The 24,277-nt window shown below is 43.0% G+C and overlaps 1 protein-coding gene across 2 annotated transcripts in view; it reads right to left on the reverse strand.

Annotated features, from left to right (window-relative positions):
• CLIC5 (chloride intracellular channel 5) overlaps positions 1-24,277 on the reverse strand; it is a 147,999-nt gene that overhangs the window by 89,313 nt on the left and 34,409 nt on the right. The window contains exon 1 of one of the 2 annotated variants that reach the window (XM_028509903.2): positions 4,048-4,561. The exons of the other annotated variant lie outside the window; for it this stretch is intronic. Coding sequence (XP_028365704.1) covers positions 4,048-4,110 — 63 coding nt within the window. The 5' untranslated portion in view covers positions 4,111-4,561. Of the gene's footprint in view, positions 1-4,047; positions 4,562-24,277 lie in introns of those variants that run through there. 2 annotated transcript variants of the gene reach the window in all.

Consider the following 24,277-nt stretch of genomic DNA (forward strand, 5'->3'; position numbering starts at 1 on the left):
TTAACTGGGCACCGATTGGGTGCAAGCTCTCTATCTACCACACTCCTGATCATGATGCCCCAAGGCTGTTACACGTTCTGGACCTTAATCTGCACTAGTCTGCCCACCTACTTCAGCTGCGGCAGAAGCTGCCTGCCATCAGACCCACCTCTGATTAGGACTCAGTGGCTCTCCACTAGAGCTGCACCCAGTGGTAGGGGTAAAACTATTGTTTCTGGGTCCCACCCACAGAAACTTTGATATAACTGGCCTGGGCAACAACCTAGCATCAGGAGTTTTTAAATCTACCCAAACAATTTGAATATCTAACCAAGGTTGAGAACCATTGGTTTCTGTTGAAACTCACACTTGTGACTCCAGGAGACATTTGTTGCAAACTGGTCCACCATCACCACTTCACTTTGAGGGCTTTCTACAGCGGGGGTGTGTGGGGGGGCTGGGGCTGGAGGATTCAATACAGATGGGAAGGATGTCTTGATCTAACTACTCAGCACGTCCTGCGTTTGTCTTTTCAAATCACCTTCTGTTTTGCTTTTACTTCCTTGCGCTTTTTTCTTTCAATAAACCACACTGACTGCCAACTATCTATTCTCTAACCTGTTGTCCTCCCTTTATGATCAAAGTCCAAGACACATATGACCTCATTTATTCTCAAAATAGCCCTGTGAGTGAGGAAAGAGCCAGGCTTTTGTTTCCTAAGGCAAATCAGGGACCTGCAGATCAAGAGAGGTTCTATGCGCCACGGAACTCATATCATTATTTCACTTCCATGCATTTACAGCAAGTTTCCACATACAAAGTGCTTTCACCTATTTGCTCCCGTGGAATCCCGACAGCAAGTTGGTAGTGACAGTATTTTTATAACCAAGATGGCCACACATCCTGATTGGCCCTGAACAACCCCAAAGTACACCTGTGGTCCCAGCCTAATTATCGGTAGCACCCCCTTTCAGTCCCAGAAGTGTCCTGGTTTGCACAATAAGTTATATGGTTGCCTGATTTACAACCACCCTCTTGTTGTATGAGGGGACTGCTGAGAGTCATAGACGTTAAGTGATTTGTTCAGAGTCACTCAGCTAACAAGAGGCAGAGGCAACACTTGAACCCAGGTCTTGTGTCTCCAAACCTCTGCCCCACGCATGGATGTTATGAAACAGTGAATTAGAGTTTATCTACCCAAACGTTTCTTATTATAGACGAAGAAACTGAGCACATTGGGAAATGGTCTCTTCAAAGTCACCATCAGAATGTTCCCTGGCAGGGAAAGCCTTGGAGTGCAGAGTGGGGATGGCTAGGCTCCTTGACAGCATTCTGTGGCCACATTGGAATGGATCGGTGACTTATTCATCATTGTCATCTTGGATGGCACCTGAGAGCCTCACTTGACAAAAGAAGGTACAAGGCTTGACATATGCGTGTTTAGAAAAGAGTAAGAAACTTAGAGTCTGAACCTCTAGATCTGAGGACTAGAACTGAACGTCTTGCCCTCTACTCTGGGCATTTCGTGTGCCCCCTCGGTGAGCACGTGTGTTGTTCCTCTGTAAAACGGAAGGAATCAGCATCCTTGCATCCCTGGGTTGTTACTGGGAGAGCAAACTGCGGCTCCCCAATTGCCGGCGGCCGCAGCAGGTCTCAGCAGGGCCCCTGTGAGTCCTGTTTACTTGTTTTCTTCATTTCTTACGCGAATGCGCCAAGGCTCACCAACAAGGATACTGGGGATCCAACGAGAGAAAATATTTGAATGTGCTTCATGAGTCCTAAAATGCTGCCTTTTATTATTATCATCAGCAGCTACAGTAGCAACAGAGAATGATTATAATTGCCGTGGGACAGAATCATATGTCCTTGAAACTCCCTGGGTGACAGAGGTTCTGCACGACACACCCAGTGGACAGGCTGGGTGGAAGAGTCTTCCTGGGTGGGACCTGCCTGTCTGGGAGGCTTCCCCGGATGTCGGTTGGTGATTGCCCTGCTCTGCGGAGGCACCTCAGGTACCCGACACCTTCAACAAGAAAGCCTTTCTTCCTATGGGAATCATAGAGCTAAGAGAAAAGTCAAACTTGGAATGCCTAATTTCGTAAATCAGGACATGCTTCCAGAGACAGAACTGTGCAAACCATGGCCCGTGTCTCACTTCACAGTCATTTTCAGCCTTGCCTTGTCTCTGTCAATAATAACTACTGACCAGAAACTGAAAAGGGAGGGGTTGGGGTGGGGGGTCAAAAGAGTTTTTCTGTCTGATTTTTTGTTCCCTGCATCAGTCAGGTGTTTGAACTAACTGTGAAGTCCCGCCTGGCTCTCATGGATTGCTTTCCTATAGGGAAACAATGACAACACGGGCATTTTAGAATTCTTTGGGGGCACTGGGGACTGTGCAGGGAGCTTTTTATATAAAAGGAGAAAACCTCCCAAGCTGCCAACACGAAATTCCAAAGGTGCAGGTAGAATTGGTCTCTGCACCTCACAGTGGGGCAAAGGGTTTCTTTGGCTCTAAAGAGTCAATTTGTGTTTCAAATATCTTTTAGGAACCTGACACTGTGAAACTACCTGCTCTCAGGGAATCTGAGAAAGTCCTAGAATAGCTTTCTTCAAGGAGAGCAGCAAGACTCCTGGCTTTGTTAAAGCCCTCCCTATTCACTCCCTAGACTGCAGGCCTGGAGGCTGAGGTTCAGGTCGCTGCTGCCTCTGGCCACTGCTGCCCAGCCCCGCCCCCCCAGGGGACAAGACCCCTTCCACTACCTGGGTCTGCCAGGGGTCCGGGAAATCCTACCCAGAGGGGTCCCATAAACTAAATGAGGGCCCCAGGAGCCACATTTGAGGGGAGAGAAGCAAGTTGAGAAAAGCAGGTGTCATTAAATGACAGGGGTGCTTTCTACAGACAATTTTTAAAGTAAACACAGAGAATGTAAAGCCCAGTGGAAGAAATTTAACAAACCTTTGTGGCTGGCTGGGCCAACAGGCACAGATGGCTTCTCTTGTCTCAGGGAATATGTGTACCTTTTAAATTCCAAGGACCCGTCCCTTCTCAGTGACCTGCGTATTTCTAGGGAAACTTTGCATTCTAAGGTTCTTTTCCGCCTTTGTGAAAGGTCTCCGCTCTCCAGCAGCTTGCTGACTTCCCCTCCCCCAAGTCCTGGCGACTCTGCCTGCACCGCCCTGGAGGCAACTCTCCTGCCGCCTCAGGTTTCCCGGCTTCTGGGGTGTCGGCACCGAGGACCGATCAAATGTTTCTTTCTTGTTGCACCAGCGCACCGAGAAAACGCTGCCGGGCCTCCATCCTTCCTCCCACAGGTTGCAAAAGAATTGAGAGGCTTTGACGTTAGGCTCGCTGCCTAGGGAGCGAGGCGATTTAATTGATTTTTTCACTATGTCCCTCCACCCCAGTCTGCCCAGGTTAACCGGAACCTTTTCCGAATTGCCGAACCCTTAGCATTTCCTGATAGGACCTTGCAGAATCTTGACTACGACAATAATAATAATAATGTTGAAGAATGGAGTGTTTGTTTTCTGCTTGGCAGGTCACAAAGCAAGAAAACATCTTTGCCTCTTTTTGCATTTCTTATAGAGAAAAAGGGGGTTTAAAGAAATGTTATTTTTGCTTTGCCAAAGGTAGTTCTATCACTACTAATGATCTTTTTTTATTCCCTCACGCCCTCAATTTTAGAATATAGGGTCACGGGTCCAACCAGGTTCCTGACATCTCCCTTCACCTGGGGATGCCCTTTAGGAAAATCCCACGACGCGCGGGGCAGGGCTCTGCACGGCAGCGGTGACCGCCGGTCCTGCGGCGGCTTTGACAAACTGCCGGCCAACTCTCCAAGAAGACAACCACCTGCCAGATTGCACCTGACTCCATTCCGCCCCGGGAGCCCTGAAGCCAGTCTCTGGCTTGCCGAAAGGCCACCCAGGGGACCGCACGGGCTAGGCTGCGCTCCCTGGGGAGGGTCCAGCGTCCCCGCGCCATCTGCGCGGGTGCACGTGAGCCCGCGCCGACGCGAGCTCGCTGCAGGTGCGGCAGGTGCCGCAGCCGCTGAGACCCCGACCTACCTTCACAAAGAGTTCGATCTCGGGGTCCCTGTCGTCCCCGTTAGCTGTCGCCGAGTCCGTCATGCCGTCGGCGCCCGGGGCCACTGTCCAGGGCCGGAGAGGCGCCACCTCTGTGGCGCCCGGGCCAGTGCTCCGCTCCCTGCTCCTGCCCAGAGGGGCCTCCTTTCAAAGCGGCGGCGTTGTTGTCTGTACCCCTAATCTGTGTCTCAATCCGGGGACAGCGATGTCTGAGAACCGGAGTCCCGGGTGATCATGTGAAAAGGGGAGAGCCCAGGAGGGGACGGGGACGGGGACGGGGGAAAGGCAGGTTCAGGGACCGCAGCGGGTCCTGGGAGCAACAAGTGCCGCGCTGCAGGGAGGTGTCACAGGATCCGCGCCTGTCAACGATCCCGCGCGTTCGCCGCCAACGCGCCCAAAATAGCTGGCGGCTGCGGGGCGGGGTCAGCCGCAGAGGGGCGGGAGGGGCACCCCGCCAGTCAGCGGAGCGTCGGCCCTGACCAGCCCCCCAGCCAAGCCACCCCGCAGGGCTCTGGGCGAAGGGAAGAGGAGGGATGCCTTTAAGTCTTAAGTTTCAGTGTACTACCAGCGTTATCCACCTGGGAACCCCTTCCTGCCTTAGCAATGTTCAGGAAAGAGAGGAGCTGTGGGGAGCGTGAGAGGGAAGGAGAGGGCCCCGAAAACAGACACTGCCATCCTCCTGCTGGACCGATAGAGTAGGGAGGGGTGGGGCTGGGCAGAGACCAGCAAGGGTAGCTGGTAACGTAGTGGGGTGACCCCACTGGGTCAGGTGCAGCCTAGCTCCGTCTTTGAACCTTCTGGATTTGTTCATTCTTTCCTTTCTTTTTCTTTTATTTTGCTTTTTATTCTTTTCTTTCCTTTTTCTACTCTTATTTCATTTGTATTCTCTTTGCTTTTTAGTGGAGCATGATACACTTATAAAAAATGCACATATCTTAAGTGTTCAGTTCAATGAATTTTCACAGCCTGAACCCACCCGTGAAAAACCAACACCAGATGAAAAAATAAAATGTTGGTTACACCCTCAGAAGTTCCTCTTGGTCCCTCCTCTCTGCACCTCCTCCCCTCCACCCCTCTCCCTGACCAGGATAACCATTGGCCTGATTTGTATAAGCACAGGTTCCTTTTGCCTGGAATCTTACATGACATTTGTGAGGTTCATCATTCTGCTGTGTGTAGTTGTAAATCATCCATTTTCATTGTCATAACATATTTATCCATGCTTCTCCTGATGGACATTTGCATAGTTCCCAGTTAACAACTACCATTGATACTGATGCCAAAAAACATTCTGTCTATCAAACATACTTTGGTGAATACATGGACACTTTTCTGTTGAGTACATACTTAGGAATGGAATTGCTAGGTTATAGAGTATGAGAAGGTGCTTCCTGAGTGAACACTGCCAAATGGTTTTCCAAAGTGGTTGTACCAATTTACATTGCCACTCTTCATTTTTCTTTTTTTTAACTTTTTTTTTATTGTTGTTCAACCCCCTTCATTTCTTTCCAAAATAAGCACTAGGTCTTTTGCATCTGAAATCTGGCCAAATTCTGTTTGTTTTCTTTGCCTTCTCTTTAGCTAATCTTCTTTGTGCTCTGTCTCATCTTACTTACAAATATAATTTGTTTCACAGCTTTATTAAAAAACAACCTTTAATGATAAAAAGAAGTAATAGTATTTACTAGGTACCAGGAAAAAGTGCTAAGTACCTACATGTCTTAACTTGTGTAATCTTTACAAATTGTGTTTTTATTTCAATTTTACAGGTAGGGAAACAATGTATAGATTATTCAGCAACTTGCCCCCAGCCGTCCAACTAGGAAATGGGGAAGTCCGAACTTGAACCCAGAGGGTCTGAGCCTGTGCTCTCTCAACTGCCCTACCAACTGCTTCCCTCAAACTCTGCACATACAAGGAAAGTCACTTTGGGGAAACAAGGCACTGCCCTTGCCTTAATGGAAATTAAAATTCACTTCAGCATAATGGACCCATGAAAGGAAAACTAAAGCTGCCACATACACTGGGCAGATGGAGGGGCTACAGAAGTCAGCATGTAGCGATTATTCACCCCAGTTTAGTGGGTAGAAGGAAAGTGGGTACTACAGCTGAACCTTCCTGAATGTCAGGTGTCTGGCAGGCAAAGAAGATGGCAAGGTATCTTGACCACCCTTTATGGCAGGCTGTTTGCCCATAAACTCCAAATCTCTCCTTCTCACTGAAGAAACAGTCACCAAGCCCAACAGGCAACTCTCACAGTCACTAGAGCTTACTCAAGGTGAGGTTTAATTGCTCTTCTCATCCTTGGTTTTGGACTTACGTCATCCAAGCCCTTAGAGAAACCTTCGTGGCTGTACATTCCGAGCCAATGACTGCATAGTCCAGGAAGGACAAGGTTACGGAGGGAGGCTGGAACCTTCACTGCATGCTGCACAGATGCTTTGCTTTCCTTCACTCTGCAGTGTGGACGGTATTTGCAATAGCAGGGTGGCAGAGGATGGTAAAACTGTCTGTATAAAATGCCTTTGAGGTTTTTGTTTGAATGAACGATACTGTACATATGTGATCACTTTCTTGGCTGCCATCTAAACAGTGTAGGGTGTGACCTCTACTTTTCTCCATCCCAAACCAGCAGAGTTGGCTTTTACTCCATCTTTTCCAAATATTTACTGCTTATTGGAAAATGAAACAGCTCCCTTTTCATTTCTAGACAATACTTCCCATTTGGACATCTTTATAGGTAACTGATAATTCACAAACCATGTTACAAAAAAATAAGCTTTAGTCATAAAATATTTTTGGACATATTTCTAAATTCTGCTTTAGTTGAAGATAAGACTTCATTTTTCACCCTTTAATACCAAAGCATAATTGGTTAGAAAGAATTCTAGGTTTGTTCAAAGCAAACACTTCCTTGACCATAAAATATACTTCTAACGATCAGAGTTTCCCAGACTTGGTGCAAGTTTTGGATAAACATTTACCAGAAAAGCACTTCAAAAATACATTCAGCACTCACTTGGGAATGATACAGAGAAGACGATCACGGCCCCAGTGAAAGGATGACATGCAAGTCTATGTCCGATCCACACTTACGTGTGATTGTTGAAAGCAAACGTTACAACATGTCTATGGGTATAGTATTCAATGTATTCAGATTCAATGATATGACAGAAAGGGTTAAGGTAAAGAGATTTATATAGATATGCAGTTTGTACGCCTCACTTGAAGTGGTATGCTAGGAACTCTGGGCACACTGAGGAAAGTTAGGTATGTATATTATAACCGCTCCTAAAGCACCAACTATAAGTCACACAAAGAGATATAATAAAAAGCTAATAAATAAATGAAAATGTAATGGTAAGAAATATTCAAATAATCTAAAGACTTGATAGGTGGGAAAAGAGAGCAACTAAAAAACTAATAATAACCCTGACTGGCATAGCTCAGTGGATTGAGCTCGGGCTGCGAACCAAAGTGTTGCAGGTTCAATTACCAGTCAGGGCACATGCCTGGGTTGTAGGCCATGGCCCCCAGCAACCACACATTGATGTTTCTCTCTCTCTCTCTCTCTTTCTCCCTCCCTTCCCTCTCTAAAAAATAAATAAATAAAATCTTAAAAAAAACTAATAATAAAATGGCACATCTAAATCCAGCTATATGCTTACACTAAATAAAAGTGGCCTAAACACATCAATTAAAAGCTGAGGTTGTTGGAGAATTAAAAAAAAGGCCAAGACCTAACCGTATGTTGTTACAGAATCTCACTTTACACATAATGATGCAGATAAATTAAAAGTAAAATGATGGGAAAAGAAATAGCATGCAAACACTAATCAAAAAAAAATAAGTGGCTACATTAATATCAGACGAATTGATTCCAGAACAAAAAAATGGTAGTGGATAACGAGGCATATTACACACTGATAAAAGGGCCAACTCGGAGAAGACATGACAACACTGAATGTGTATGTACCCGCCCGTGTTTTGCCATGTGTAATGTGTGCCATTGTTTTTTGCCCAAACTTTCAGGAAAAAACTTTATTTTTTTAATTTTTTAATACAAATTTGTATTTATTTGGAAATTTGTATTTGTTTAGAAACAAACCCTATTGTTGTATTCCAGGATATTATTTTGCATATGGATACCATTATTACTTTCTAGAGTTCACTTTTAATGCAGAGGTTTAAAAAATAATTTAAAACATTTATATAGATATGGAATTAGTACTACCCATGTATAATGCTCATCATTATTTTTTCCCTCAAAAATTTGGGCAAAAAGTGCACATTATACATGGCAAAGTACAGTACTAATGGAGCTTCCAAATACATGAAGTAAGAGCGGATTAGTAAAAGGAGAAAGACAAATATACAGTTACAGTTGGAGACTATAATACTCCTCCCTTAGCAACTGATAGCACAAGTAAACAAACAAAAAAACCCCAGCAAGAATATAGAGTACCTAAACAACACTATCAACCAATCTGACCTACTGAGCATCTATAGACTATGCCACCCAACTAATGACAGAACACACACTATACCGAGTACACATGGAACAGTCACCATAATAGACCATACGCATCATAAAGCAAACAGTTAAAAGAATAAAAGTATACAAAGCATGTTCTCTAACCATAATAGAATCAATCTGACCCATAAAAAAGATTTCAGGAAAACATCTAAATATTTGGAAATTAACACACTTGAAGAAGTTCATTGGCCAGAAAGTCTCAAGAAAATACTTTTAGAAAATTTAAAAAATTGGAAACTACTTTGAATTGAATGCAAATGAACATACAACATATTAAAATTAGTGAGATGCAACTGAATGAATGCCTAGAAAGAAATTTATACTCAAAGTGCTGTTTTTAGAAAAAAATTAAGGTCTCAAATTATTAATGTAAGCTTTTACCTTAAGAAAGTAGGAAAAATAGCTGGCTAAACTCAAAGCAAAAAGGAATAAAATTTTAAAAATGTAAGAAAAAAATTAATAAAATTGAAAAAAGAGAAAACAATGAAGAAAATTGGTGGAAAAAGGAGCTGGTTATTGTAGAGAATCACTAAGACCAGTAAACCTCTTTATAGATGTGTGAAGAGAAAAAGTGTGAAGACACATATTACCAATATGAGGAATGAAAGATGGCACATGACTACATATTCCACAGACATAAAAAGATAATGAATTCAGGGGAAAAGGGGAAGGGTTTACAGGAACAAGTATAAAGGACACATGGACAAAAACTAGGGGTGGGTGGAAATGGGAGGAAGGTGGAGGGGGCTGGGTGGGTGGGCTGGGATGGGAGTAAAAGATAGAAAACTGTACTTGAACAATAATTAAAATAATTTTTTTTTAAATTAAAAAAGATAATAGAGAAATGCTATAGGTAATTCTCTGCACATAAATTAGAAACTCAGATGAAAAGGACCAAATCTTAAAAGGCACAAACTAACAAAATTCAATTGAGAAGAAGTGGATAGTTCTGTATCTATTAAAGATATGGAATTCACAGTTGAAAATTCTCCTAAGAAAAGTTGAAAATTCTCCTAAGAAAAACCCCAAGACTTCAAGCCCAGATGTCTGCATTAATGAATTAAACTAGACATTTAAGAGGAAAAGAAAACCAATTCAATGCAATCTCTTTCAGAAATAAGCAGAGGAAAAAATAAATGACTTGTATCCAAAATTTGTAAAGAATTTTTTCAACTGAAAAATAAGAAAATAAACAACATGGTTTTTAAAAAGAGTCATAAGATATGAACACTTTGCCCTGACCAGTATGGCTCAGTTGATGGGGCATCGCCCCACATGGTGAAAGGTTGCCTGCACAGGTCCGGGTTGCAGTCTCAGTCCCCAGTTGGGACCTACGTGAGAGACAACCGATTGATGTTTCTGTCTCACATCGATGTTCCTCTCCCTGTCTTTCTCTCTCTCTATTTTTTAAAGTCTCTTTCAAAAATATGAACACGTTACTAAAGAAGAAACACCAGTGGCAAATAAGCATATGAAAAGGTGAACAACAGAATTGTTCAGCAGAGAAATGCAAATTAAATGAGAGATACCACAAATACTTATTAGAATAATTAAAATGTGCACACAGGACAATCCCATGTGGTGGCAAGAATGAAGAGCAAGTGGCACTCCCATACATAGCTGGTAGGAAAGCAAAATTGTATAATCATTCTAGAAACAGTTTGCCAATTTCATGTAAAGTCGAACGTACATTTACCACATGAGCCACTTAGTATCTCTTGGGGCTTATCCTAGAGAAATGAAAACTTAGATTCTCACGAAAGCCCATGCATAAATATTGATAGCAACATAATTCATAATTGACTCAAACTGGAAAGAACCCAAATATCCCTCAATGGATGTATAAATAAACAAATGGTGGCACATCCATACAATGGCATACCACTTAGGATTGAAAAGGAATGGATAGGTACAAAATAGAGTGAATCTCAAATACACTACACTAAGTGAAAGAAGCCAGTCTCAAAAGGATACATACTGTGTGATTCCATTTATATGCCATCCTGGAAAGGCAAAGCTACAGGGAAGGAGAGAAAACAAGTGGCTGTCAGGTGTTGGGGTGAGAGAGGGTTTGACTGCAAAGGACAGCACAAGAAGAATTTTTTCAGTTCCATCACTATTCTGTATCCTGTCTGAAGTTATAAACATTTCTGTATGTGTTAGAAATACAGAATTTTATACCAGAAAAGAGAATTTTTGACATGTAAGTTTTTAGATTTATCAAGATGTTTAAAAACTTAAACACAAAGACACTAGGTTCTATTTCCACATTCCCTTTTCACTCATTCTTTGCTTTACATCCTTAACATCGAATCTCATCTTGCCATTGGCTTCAGATCTGATCCATAAGGTCTAGTGCTCCTACTCACTGTCAATCAATAAAACAGAGCAAACCTTAATTGAAATAAAATATAAAGCAAAACAAAATAGGCATAGACTTAGAGAATGTGTGTATATGTGATAAAAAGACACTTATTATGAAATAATGATTATTCTTAGAGAGAGATTTTCCAGAAATGTTCACCTTACCCAGTACAAGAGTATAGCCATATCATTAATTAAAGCTCCAAATTCATGTATTTAGTGATACCTCCTTGAACCCACTCTGCCCAGAGTAGTAGTTATGAGGGGAGACTGAAAAAAGAAAACCAAAATTGTCTTCTGGAGGGTAAGCTCCTTGTACTACAGGCTTCCCCTGCTAGATGAGTGTCCCAGGAACCCACCTGTATTAGCGTGCTAACTGGCACTGTTGTGAGAGGCTGTGTTCAGCTTCGGTTAATTTTTTTTGAAGCCTCTTTCAACACGTTTGCCCATTTCATGAAGGGTGATTTACAAGCGCACCTGCCCACACTGAGCTTAGTGTTTGGCAGTTTTTTCACCAAACACGGCATGGCCCCCATGCTCCACTCTCCCTGTTCAGCCTGTCTCGCCCTGAGAGACATTGTTTTTTTGTTTCCCCAGATGAAAAAGTCCTCAAAGGGAAACATTTTGCCCATGTGGAAGAAGTGAAACAAAAAACAACAGAAGCACAAAAAGGCGTCAAAATCGATGAGTTGAAAAACTGTTGTGAGCAGTGGAAAAAGTCTCAATAGGTGTATTGCATCAAATGGAGAGTACTTTGAAGGTGACTGAAGTTCAAATATATAAGAATAAATACACAATTTTTATAAATAAATTCCAGTTTGGGGGGTCTCCCCATGTATTTCTATGGAAATTAGATTGTTCCACCCTTATATTCTCTAGACAGGATCTCTTGAACAATCCCAAGTGCTTGAGGTTCCAGTGGAGGGGACAGGTACATTCTGATGACAGCTGCAGAAGCCCCGGTTATTCAATACATTGTGTCGCTGTGGGAGGACCAAGTGGGTATGGAATGGGAAAGGTGAGTCCTGGAGGGATCGCACCTGCATAAGGTCACAGACTGGGTGTGAGGAGGAGGATTGAGGCGGGTTGTTATTCTATTCGTTCCTTTATAAACTGACAAGTCCTTCTGTGTGCCCAACATTGGGCACAAAGGCTCCTATGACCACTGTCCCCACAGCTGTCCATCTGCTTGTGCTTAGCAAAGGGAGAGCCCTGGGGCTGGGCTGGACTGAAGCCAAGAGTCCTTGTCAAAAACTGTCACTCATCCCACTGACTCACTCATTATTCATTCCTCCAACCAGTGTTTTGGAGGTGTCTACCATGTGCCAGGTACCGCTCATGCTCTTCCTAGAACCCTCTGAGAACACGCAGTGTGCATATCTCTTCCTGGTGGTGAATAGTCTTCACTCCTGCATTGTTCCTTCACAGGCTGAGCCATGCATTTCCCATAAGATTAAAACCTTAAAAACTGGAATCCAGTTTTGTGTCTCTTTTGCATGACCCACAGAGTGGAATGCTCCCTTGCTATATACTCATTGACAAACTGATAATATTTCCGGTACAATGTACATGCCCAATAGATAATTGTTGAATAACTGGCACCTCTTTAATTCCCAGCCTCCTCCTCCACTGGGGATTCTGCCCTTACATTACTCAAAGGCAGACATCAGCGAAATAGATAACACAGTGTGGGGGCTTTAGAAAAATTCTAATTTTGAAAACTAAAGCATGGGAAAGAGTTATATAACAATAATAATAGCATTTACAAAGAGCCCATCATGTGCTGGAGCTCTGCATCCTTTACTAGTTCATTTCATCTCCATAATAACCCAGCGAGGAAGGTGCTAGTGGTCCCATTTCACAAATGAGGAAGCAAAGACTTAAAGAGACCAAGTAACTTGACTAAGGCCACATGTGTAATTATAGGTAGCACAGCTGGCATTCTGAGCCAAGTCTCTCCATTGTTAAAGCCCATCTTATTAACCACCACACTTTACTGAGCATGTGAAGTAGGATATGGTTGGAAGACATTGGGATGCTTATCAGATTGGTGCAATCAGTGAATGACTTGTCTTGGATAAGGAATGGCTGGATTTGGTGATTCTGGAACCCTTCTTTACTCTGTCTAACCTAAAAGACACTCAGAGATGAGCTGAAAAGAGAAGCAGGGAGGTGGCAAGTAAAAAATAAAAATAAAACATACCCAGCCCCTAGAGACAAAAGTCCAGAGAAAATGGACCTGAGGTCATATTCTGTTGCATCACCATGCATTTGGGGCAGTATTTACTGTGCTGGTGATTATGCTCACTTAATGGCAAAGTTCATACTTAAGTTGCAGCAAGATCACATAAAAATACAAGTATTACACAAATACATTTAAAAAACACTTGGACAAGGCCCAAAATAAAGACATGTAACAAACCTTTGAAAAATTTTTGATCTAAGCCCTGGCTGGTGTAGCTCAGTGGATTGAGCGCGGGCTGGGAACCAAAGTGTCCGAGGTTCGATTCCCAGCCAGGGCACATTCCTGGGTTGCAGGCCATAACCCCCAGCAACCGCACATAGATGTTTCTCTCTCTCTCTCTCTCTCTCTCTCTCTCTCTCTCTCTCTTTCTCTCTCTCCCTCTCTCTCTCTCTCCCCCCCTTCCTTCCCTCCCTAAAAATAAATAAATAAAATCTTTTAAAAAAAAAAGAAAAATTTTTGATCTATATTACTTTTATTCACACATCTGATTTTCTTTTGGGTAATACGCCCATCTTGCCAATTGACCAGAAGTAGCCTTTAATGAAGGGATTAAAGGGCAAGGTGTTAAATAGGACCAGAGTTTGGGAGAGAAACAAGAAGAGGGACCTTTGGAGGGGAAATCAGCATTTATACAAGTGGGAACAGAATATAGCATGTTTTGAGAAAAGTGGGAAAATGCCTGTAGCCAGATTAAAGTTTTAAAAGGAAGTGAAGTATTCTTGTAATGGTTGACAACTAGAATCCATTCACCCTTTTTTTAAAGGACCAGCCCAATACGCCTTGGGAATCTACACATCCATTCCCTGACCACTGGGTTCAAGTGGAAATTCCTGGGTGGACAGGAGACTCCTGTTGGCCACTGGAAGCAATAAACCCCGAGTATAATGACTGGTTCAAGATGGACACATGATCAACTTAGACCTAGTGAGATTCAAATCTTGGACTTTTGTCAGATGTGTGTTTAAGGGACAGTCTTTTCTTCTGCTGGACTTGCGGAGAAAGTAGGATATGATTCTGGAGCTGCCTCCGCTATTTTGCCACCACTAAGACTCTGGCTGAGGAAAAAAGTCAATGAAGATAAAATAAGGGCCAAGAGATGGAGAGGAAGCCCAAGTTCTGATGTGTTTGTTGCTTGAGTGACTGGACCTCTTGGTGCCTGAAATGTGGTACTCCTGGGCTTCCCTGTCCTGATGGTCGATAAAATCATTTTTGGGCTCAGACTACCTTGAATTGGGATTTGTAATGCTGCAACTGGAGAACCTGTGTAGAATAAAGAAGGCCATGGGCAAGAAGTAGTTCACGTGATATAAAATAGATCTCAGGGATATTATTGTAAGGGGCACGTGAGTTAACAACAGCAATATACTTTAGAAAGGGGGGCCACATCCTGAGATAAATATAAAGTGTTACTTTTTAAGTTCCAGACCCTCATAAAAACTATATATTATTTGTAGGCTCATGAACTAAAATACAAAATGAAAGTAAAAATAGGTTCAGAAATTGACAAAATTACAGAGAAATATCCTATGTGTAGATTTAAGGTGATCATAAATAGCTAGAGAATAAAATGATAAAATCCTAAAAGGATGTCTCCATGAACTGCTTTTTTCTTTCCCCAAACAAAGAGAATGTCTAGCAGTATAGTGCAAAGGGCACTGGGCTCAGACCCAGGAGTTCCAAATTTAAGACTTGGCTCCTGCCACTTTCTGGCCTCGTAACCTGGTCATCCACCTTCTATGCTTCAATTTCCTTATGTGTTAAATGGGGTAACAGTACCTTCCTTGAAATTTATGTTAAGTTTAAATAATAGAATGTATGAATATACACAGTACATCCAACATATTGACTGACCCATAAGGAGCATCCCCCTCCCCACTGACATGTATAAGGCACCAATGCATTTCAAGGCACTTTCTCACTTAATCCCTCACTGCGACCCTGACCCGTATCCAAGGCAGCTACTCTCATTACTCCATTCGTCAGTTAGCATAACTAACCTGAGAGCTGTAGAGCTGGGGTTTGAATCCAGGTCTGTTGACATCCGAGTGCCTGCTTTTAATGAGCACTAGCTAGCATTCTGAGCACCAGTCAGTATTATTTTATTGTTAATGGATTATACAAAGGCACAGAAAAGTTAAATGCACACATACGTGCTGGCCCAGCCTGGAAATGAAGGCTGAAGAGACCCCTGGGAGTAAAGCCCAGCTGTTGGAGCATTTAAGAACTGCTTCCCGACAAGGAATACAACACAGCCCCTGGCATGACCCTGGCCTTCATCCTTTCTCTGTCACAGTTTCAGCTCTTTAAGATACATAAGGAATGATCTCCTCAAACACATCAAATATTATAGGGAAAAAATTACAAATTCCTTCTTGGAGCTGGGCAGAGTTGATCCGACTGAACTGTTGTTGTCATTTGTAAAATAATCTTTCCTAAGGTGGGCAGCAATGTCGGCCCATTCCTCCCAGGGAATTCTAGGAACACACCTGTAGGGGGTCTTTATTTTCTTTCCACTTATTCTCTCTCTCTGTCCATTTTAGGATCTCAGAGTAACAGAATAAGAAGCTATTTCCGTGCATTATTAGCTGGTCAGAGCTAGGCAGACACAGAGAAAAATAACTCTGCCCCACTGTAGTAAGCTGCATTCTTTAATCTACATTCAGGGAATAAGCTTTGATTCTATTTTTGTCATGTGTTTTCTCCAACTGTGCAATCTTTTATGATCTGCCAGGAAGATCAACCCTATTCCCATAAAACTTTGTGGGCAGAAAATCAGAGAGTATTACCTTGAATTGCTTTAATTTCCTTCTTCCAGGGAGAAGGCAGAAAGCACTTTAGCACTTGGTTGGCTGTTACGTGCCAAGCATTGAGCTACATGCTGAGGATAAATTTATGAATAAGACCCAGCCCCTGTCTGCAGGGAGCTCACAGTGCCTGAAGTACAAGTGGGGTGCTCCTACCCCTCACCCCATTTCTACTTGTGTGGACACAATGTGCTTTAGGATAATACAGGGAGGGTCAAGAGTAAGTTTACAGTTGTAAGTATGCAAAACACAGAGTTTATTCCAGAACTATTATTTATTAATATTATATTATTTCCCATATGAATGACTGTAAACTTACTTTCACTCTACCCTGTAGGATTGAAATAAATCTGACTGTGTTGAGAAAAGATGCTCATTGCCTAAGTTTTCACAACCAGAGGATGAGGTAGGACTTGGATCTATCAGCTGCCTCACAAATGAGTCCCCTTGTACTGAGATGACAATGGCCAGTTAGTTTACCATTTTCATTTATCTAGTAATCCCCTGTTATACACCAAATACTCTTAGAGACACACTGGGTATATCTTGGGGGGTAAAACAGTAGTGGATGCCCCTGCCTGGTGGGTCCAGCAACCCACTGTGAGAGACAGAACAAACAAGTAAGCAAAATAAATGCCATTAAAATGATAAAATATGATGAATGTTACCATTTTAATTACAAAATGTGATCAATATTATTGGGGAATCTAGATTATAATGATAAAAAATCACAGTGGAAGTTGAAGGAACCTCCTTTGTAGAGTACTGGAGAGAGACATTCAACCCCAGAGCTGAAGATAAAAGAGCGCCAGTCATTTGAAGTGTAAAGGGAGGGCGGAAGGGAGCAGCATGTGGGAGGGTCCTGGGGTCAGAGAAAGCGTTTCACACTTCAGGGGCTGAAGGCCTAGCCTGCATTCTCCCATGGTATCTCTATGGGGTCTACATCGTGGGGTTTCATTTTCACCTTTGCCTCTGAAATGACAGCTGACCTTTGAACAACGTGGATGTTAAGGATCCCAAACACCCTGCAGTTATCCATGTACAACCTCGAATCCACAAAAACTCAACTGCTAATAGCTTACCATTGACCAAAAACCTCACCAGTTACATAAACAGCTGGCTAACATGTACTTTGTATGTTATATATGCTGTATTCTTACAATAAACTAGAGGGAAGAGAATGCTATTAAGAAAATCATAAGGAAGAGAAAACACATTTACAGTACTGTATGCACTTCTCGGAAAAAATCCATGTATACATGAACTCACACAGTTCAAATGTATTGTTCGAGAGTCAATTGTACATTGCACAGCTTTGTAATTTCAATACATCGCTGGAGGAAATCTTACCAGAGGTTTTTGTTCGGTGCAAATGTTCTAGCGTGAAAGAATAGTGAGAGGGCCACTGACTGCGTGTTGTCTGCAGCAAATGGCTTTCTGAGTTGCTCTGTAGCTACTGATCATTTGTTCAATTAAATACATTTTTATGCCCTGGCTGGTGTGGCTCAGTGGATTGAGTGCTGGCTTGCGAACCAAAGGGTGACCAGTTAGTTCAATTCCCAGTCAGGGCACATGCCTAGGTTGCAGGCCAGGTCCCCAGTAGGGAGCACATGAAAGGCAAGCACACATTAATGTTTCTCTCCCTCTCTCTTCCTCCCTTCCCCTCTCTCTAAAAAAAACCAAATAAAATATTAAAATAAATAAATAAACACACTTTAAAAAGGTTTGCAGTGATCCAAGACAAAAGACAGGTGTCCATCTAAGACTCCTCTGCAATACACATTTTTGTCCTAAGGGCTCTCGCACTTGGTTTTGCTCATTGGCTGCACCTACTGCAGGCTGGGACATGTGGGGGAAACAAAACCCACTCCCAAGGGCTAGTTTATGTAAGTGATTTTATGTTTAAAAAATTGTTTTGAATTACATTTGATTACATTGAAATTCATTCTTTTTTACCTTGCTCTTTTTGTGTCTTGTAAACCGAACTATTGCCACTTTTTCCTCTCTCATAAAATTAAGTCCCAAGATGAGTAAGGCTGATATAGACCCAGTCATTTATCTCCCATTAACCCAGCACAGGGCAATTGCATCAGTAGACACCACACTTAATACTCTTAATGAAGCCTCCCAAGGCTAAGGCTTGCAGGGTGAAACCGCTGACTTAAGTTCTGCCTCACTCACCGCACCCTGCTCCCTGTGGGAAGTCATAAAATTAAAGGGCAGAGGGAAGCAAAACAGCCACGCCAAAGTGGTCTGGAGTAGTTCACCAGCGAATGTCAACTCCTTCTCTTTGGCTATAGAGAGGCTGCATGTGTCCGGTGTGGATGCTGACTGGACAGTACCCTTTGCCCCTGTCTCAGGGGGCCACAGGCAGCTCGCATTTGTACACCTTTGGGTGAACATTTACTCCACAGTAAATAAAGGAGAAGAGGGTCCTGTCTGAACAAGAAACAGTACTGACCACCTACATGCAACTGTCAGAAATGAAGATGAAATATCAGGACAATAAAAACAGAAGGAGCTTGCTCACACTGTGCTCATGCATGGCCATCACACCTCCCATTTATCACCATTTGAAGCCGTGTTCGCGTGCCCCCACCCTCCAGTAAGACCTACATATCCATTCTTTCTGTCTCCCTATTTTTAAAAATATTTTATTTACTTATTTTTGGAGCAAGGGGAAAGGAGGGAGAAAGAGAAGGAGAGAAACCTTAATGTGTGGTTGCCTCCTGCAATCCAGGCATGTGCCCTGACTGGGAATCGAACCTGTGACTCTGGTTTACAGGCCAGTGCTCAACCTACTGACCCTTACCAGGTAGGGCTGTCTCCCTATTTTTTAAAATAGATTAAAAAAACAGTTTTAGGTTCACATAAAAATTGAGTGGAATGTGCCTATACACACCTTGCCCTACTCCTGCACAGCCTCCCCCACTACCGACACCCCACACCAGAGGGATGTTACAATCAGTGAAGCTACACTGATGAACATTATCATCCGAAGCCATGGTTTACATTAGGTTGCACTTCTGGTGTTGTACACTCTGTGGATCTGGACAAATATATAATGGCATGTCCATCACTGTGGTATCCTGTAGAGTAGTCTCATTGCCCTAAAAATCCTGTGTGCTCTGTCTATTGTCCCCTCCCTTCTTCAGCCTCTGGGAACAACTGAATCTGTTTAGAGTCTCCATTGCTTTGCCTTTTTCAGAACATCATACAATTGGACTCATACAGTATGTAACCTTTTCAGATTGGTTTCTTTCCCTTAGTAATATGCATTTAGGATTCCTCCACATCTTTTTATGGTGTTCATTCTCTTTTTATCCCTAGTGCCTCACACGGAGTAGACACACAATGAGCCCTTATTGAATAAGTGACTTGAATAAATGAGCAAATAAATGAGTGTAATGCATGCACAGTTCATTTGGCAACTGTTTACACTGAGGCCTAGTAAGTGCAAGCTCTCTTCCAGGCATCTACAAACCATGATAACATTTGCATGAGACTCCTAAAAATATTTCTTATTTTATCCTAACAGCTATCATGAAAAGTAAGACAGCAGCTATTTCTCTTATTATTCCCACTTTAACAAGATCAGACAACTCAGATTCAGAGAAGTAAACGAACTTGTCCCAAGCCCCTGTGCTGGAAAGTGGCCCGACTACACTCTGGTGTACTTTGGTGTCTTTATCCCATGCACCATCTCCCCTAAAGCCAAGCTTTGGGTCATTCAAATGGGCAAATATTAAACAGGAAGGACATTTCTGTTGATATGGTGACAGGTGAGGACTAAAAAATAGCTTCCTCCCTATCTTGCTACTCAGTGGAGCACATCTTCTCACAAAGAATGCCCTTGACTTTGACTGTACGTCCTGTATCAACAAACCTGTATCAGCAAACCTGAGGCATTCTATTTCCCCTGCCACAAGCTAGGCAGAAGAATTGATCTCTGGGAAGGAAAGTTTAACAACTGATGAGAGTGAGTAGTTCATTCTTATTCAACAGTAAAGAGGGCACTGCTGGGCTTCTCCTGCTCTTGTCAGACGGAAAAAAAGAGGGCTTCAAGTTCATTCATTAAGTACATTTAAGTTCAAAGGCCAAAATTCCTTTTAGATCTGCAGCTGTGATGAGCCCTCAAAGGGGCAATGCGCTTACCCTGGGAGTTAAGGCTGATTGTGAGTGAGTTATGGGCAAGGCTTGTAAGGACCTCTGCCTTGAAACCAGTGCCATCTAGAAGTCATCCACTCACTCCCAGAGCTTGACATTTAGCTTTTATCTCTTCTTTGAGAGCTTCAAACTCACATACAACTATTTACTGAGTATTTCTCTTGGGTGTCCCAGTTTCCTCAAAGTCAACATTTCCAAAACACCAGACTAATAATCTTCCCCAAATCCTCTTCTGCATTTGCTTTCCCAGGTCTGTATCACCATCATCTATCTAGTCACCCAACTCAGAAACCAAGCCTACACTTTTGTTTAATTCCTCCATCATCCCAGCCCCAGTTAGTCACTGAGTCCCTACACTCCAGTCTCCCCACTTTTCATCACTGTTAGCACAGCTGCATTGCTGTCCCTAAACAGTCATTGCACATTCCTCACCATACTTGTTCTCGACCACCCATCTTACCCCTGAAATCCATCCTCCACCTGGTAGCCGGAGGGAGCCCCCTGCAATGCACATCAGGTCACACCAGCCGTGTTAAAAACCCTTCAGTGGCTCAGTGTGGACCATGCTGTTCAGTGTAATGTGATGTGTTATGACTATCTGCTCATCTGGACTCATTTGGCCACAGGCCCTGAAGATTCTGGAAACCCTAATATGTTTGCTTTCCTATGTTCACATCCTGCTGTTCCCTACCCCAATGTCTTTGCTGTCATTACTTGGAATACTTCCCCCACGCTTTCTCACCCAGCTCACTGTTCCTCATCTTTAAAACTCATGCTTCCATAGCACCCTGTGTGAACCTCTCCACTCTTGTTCTATTATAGTGAGGTTATTTGTTTATACATTTGTTACCCTTTAAAGCTAAGGTCTTCAAGTACAGGACATATCTACATGTATGTTCAAAGATGTTCATTGCATCATTATTTCAAATAAGAAAAAACTAAATGCAAACTAGCCATCCATCAGTAGTTTGATTGGTTACATTTTGGTGTGTCCATATAGTAGAGGACATCACAAAAAGGACACATATAAAGAGCCATGGAAAGATGACTGAGATATATTATTAAATGAAAAAAAATTGTGGAAGAGTGTATGCATTTGTTTCACTTTTTTTTTAGATTTTATTAATTTGCTTTCAGAGAATGAGGGGGAGGGAGGGAGAAAGAGAGGGAAAGAAACATCAATGTGTGGTTGCCTCTCCCACACCCCTTACTGGGGACCTGGCCCACAACCCAGGCATGTGCCCTGACTGAGAATCAAAATGCCAATTCTTTGGTTCACAAGCCAGCGTTCAATCCACTGAGCCACACCAGTCAGAGCAGTTTCATTTTTAAAAAATATTTGTAACTTCATATAATCTATATGGTCTAGAATGGTTATTTCAACATTGTGGAATTGGGAGGGAGAACTTTGCAACTTTTGCTTTTTACAATTTTTACTTTGTACATTATTAGAAATTTTTGTTTCCTTTTCTTTTTCTTTCTTTTTTTTTTACAAGAAGCAAGTGTTGCTTTCCTAATTAAGTTGTGAGGAAAGGCACAGGCCTGTCAACTAGACGATGCCCAGCCCTCTCAGAGTTCCCTCTGCTATGTAGGCTGCCCCTGCTGTGAGTCAGCCATGTTTCCCATCTCTGGGAAGCCAGTTCCCTCTTCCACAGACTCGTGCCTGGATTCAGAACCCTGGTCCCTCACCAGCATTCTTGTACTAGCAGATCTCACTTTCCTCTGGTTCATTCGATGAACACATATTGAGACACTCTTACCACCCTTGTCCTCTCACCTGCCACAGGGGAGAGGAACTTAATGAGTGGCTCAGGCTGCAGTCACACCTGCACAGGAAAATGGCATCTCACACACGCACACGCAGGCACACACACACAAAAGGCATCGCAGGAGAAGGGAACGAACACAAAGGCCAGCATTCCCAGAAGGGTGTGGGGCCAGCAGTTTCCTAGGACAGTCTGTACTGAATCACTTAGGGAGCTTCTTAAAAATAGATTTCTCTGAGCCCTTCCCACTAACATTGAATCCAAGGGTGGGAGCTGGAAGTCCACATTTTTGCCAAGCTCCGGGTGGTTCTCATGCCCACGGAAGCCCCATGGCCAGGGTGGCAGAGGGAGAGTTGGGGGCCAGACACTTTCTGCAGCTGTCCACAGCCTTCCTGCCTTGTTCCACTCACATGCCCGCCCAGTGTCCCCGAAAATATCAGCCCAGGAAGTTTTTAAGTCACTTGATCCTGAGTGCACCACAAAGACCCCAAACTGAGAAGCAAGAAAAAAAATACCAAAGGGACTAGATGGCCACATTAAAGATGGCCATATTAAAATGCTGTTAATGCAAGAGGTTATTAATTTTAAAGGCGACAGTGTATAAAGATCCAGAGTAGGACTCCAGAACTCCTATGCACCGTTGGCCAACATAATAGAAACAAAACAAATGGTGCTATTTCAGATGATGCCAGAAGTAGCTTCTACCTATTACAGGAGAATCTGTATCTTAAAATACCGGAAGCTCAAATTTGCCCCCAGGGAGACCCTTCTTCTGTTCTTTAGAATCAGTGGCTCTCCAAAATCTTTATTCCTGTCTCCCATCCCCATAAGTTCTGATGTTGTTGGTCTGGGGTATGGGTGCAGCCTGGGCACTGGGGTTATTTTTAAAGCTCCCTGGCTGATTCTAACCTGCAGACAAAGGTGAGGTGGCTGCTTGTTGGAGAGCCCTCTCAGTCCCATGGCCCAAAGGCAGGACCTCCCCTTCAGGTATCCCTGAGCTGGGGAATGATCCCAACACAGGTGCATTAGGCTGAGATAGTTCACACAACTTTTCTAAGAATAAAAATGTTGTTGCTCCCCTTGAGGCACTCCACATCCCTGTAATCCATGCTGTGGTCTGCCTGCACGTCACTGGATGAGTCCACATTAACTTGATAAAGGCTGACACCCCACCCCAGGGCCTGACCTTTCAACTTTCTTTCTTTTTATAAAAATATTTTACTGCATTTCTTTTTAGAGAGAGTATAAGGGAAGGAGAGAGAGAGAGAGGGAGAGAAACATTGATGTGTGAAAGAAACATTGGCGGGTTGCCTCTTACACATACTCCAAACTGAGACCAGGCTGCAACCCAGGCATGTGTCCTGACCAGGAATAGAACCAGCGACCTTTTGCTTTGCAGGCTGACACTCGACCAGTTGAGCCATGCCAGTCAGGGATGAATCCACAACTTTTTGTCTCAGACCTTCTTAAAGCAAGCACATTTCAAAGAACTGTGGTTTCAATAGCTGTGTGACCCTGGACAAATGACTCATCCTCTCCAAATGATAGTTTTTTACTGATGAATAGGGCTACTAATACTTAATGTGAACTATTGTCCTCAGCATTAAATGGTGTAAAGAATGTAAAAGTGCATGATTGAAATAGGTGCTCAACAAATTAAAAAATTTTATGTCATACTTCACATCCAAATAACCATGAAAGATAATTAAGGTGGGTGATGTTGCTATCATCTTGTAGGGGGAAAAGCAGATTTAGAAAACTAAGTGACAGGACTCAAGTTTCAGGGAGTATCAATGACAAAACCAGGCCAGGAACTCAGATTTCTTGGCTTTGAATAGTCGCTTCCTTTTCCCTATTTTATATTGTGCTGTGACCTTTTCCTCAAAAGGCAACAGAAATTTTCAAGTCATTGACTAATATTAGAAGAAGAAGAAAAAAAGCTAATGAAGCAGAATATATTTTCCTTCAGAAGGCACTTGGACTAAGTGACAAATATAGCCATTTGTTGCAGGATGTATTGTTTAAACATATGGGTTGTTTAGTAACTACCTAGCAATTGTCTGTGCTTCCATGCCTCAACTTCCCTATCAGTGCCTCCATCTCTGCTATTCTCTGGGTTTGCTTGCACCTGGATGTTACATCTCAGAATTGTACTGCAAAACTAGTATATAATTACATCAGGTCTGTGCACAATCTGCACCTAGTCCAGGCTCTCACTTTGGTCATTTGGGCTGAAGTCACTAGTCATCTGCACAATTAGTCACTCTACTGGCCACTTGCTTGACTGGGGCACAGGCCAGCCCAGGGCCTGTGTCACGGCCAGAGAAGA

The sequence above is a fragment of the Phyllostomus discolor genome, chromosome 4 (assembly GCF_004126475.2).
Source record: "Phyllostomus discolor isolate MPI-MPIP mPhyDis1 chromosome 4, mPhyDis1.pri.v3, whole genome shotgun sequence".
Lineage (NCBI taxonomy): Eukaryota > Metazoa > Chordata > Mammalia > Chiroptera > Phyllostomidae > Phyllostomus > Phyllostomus discolor.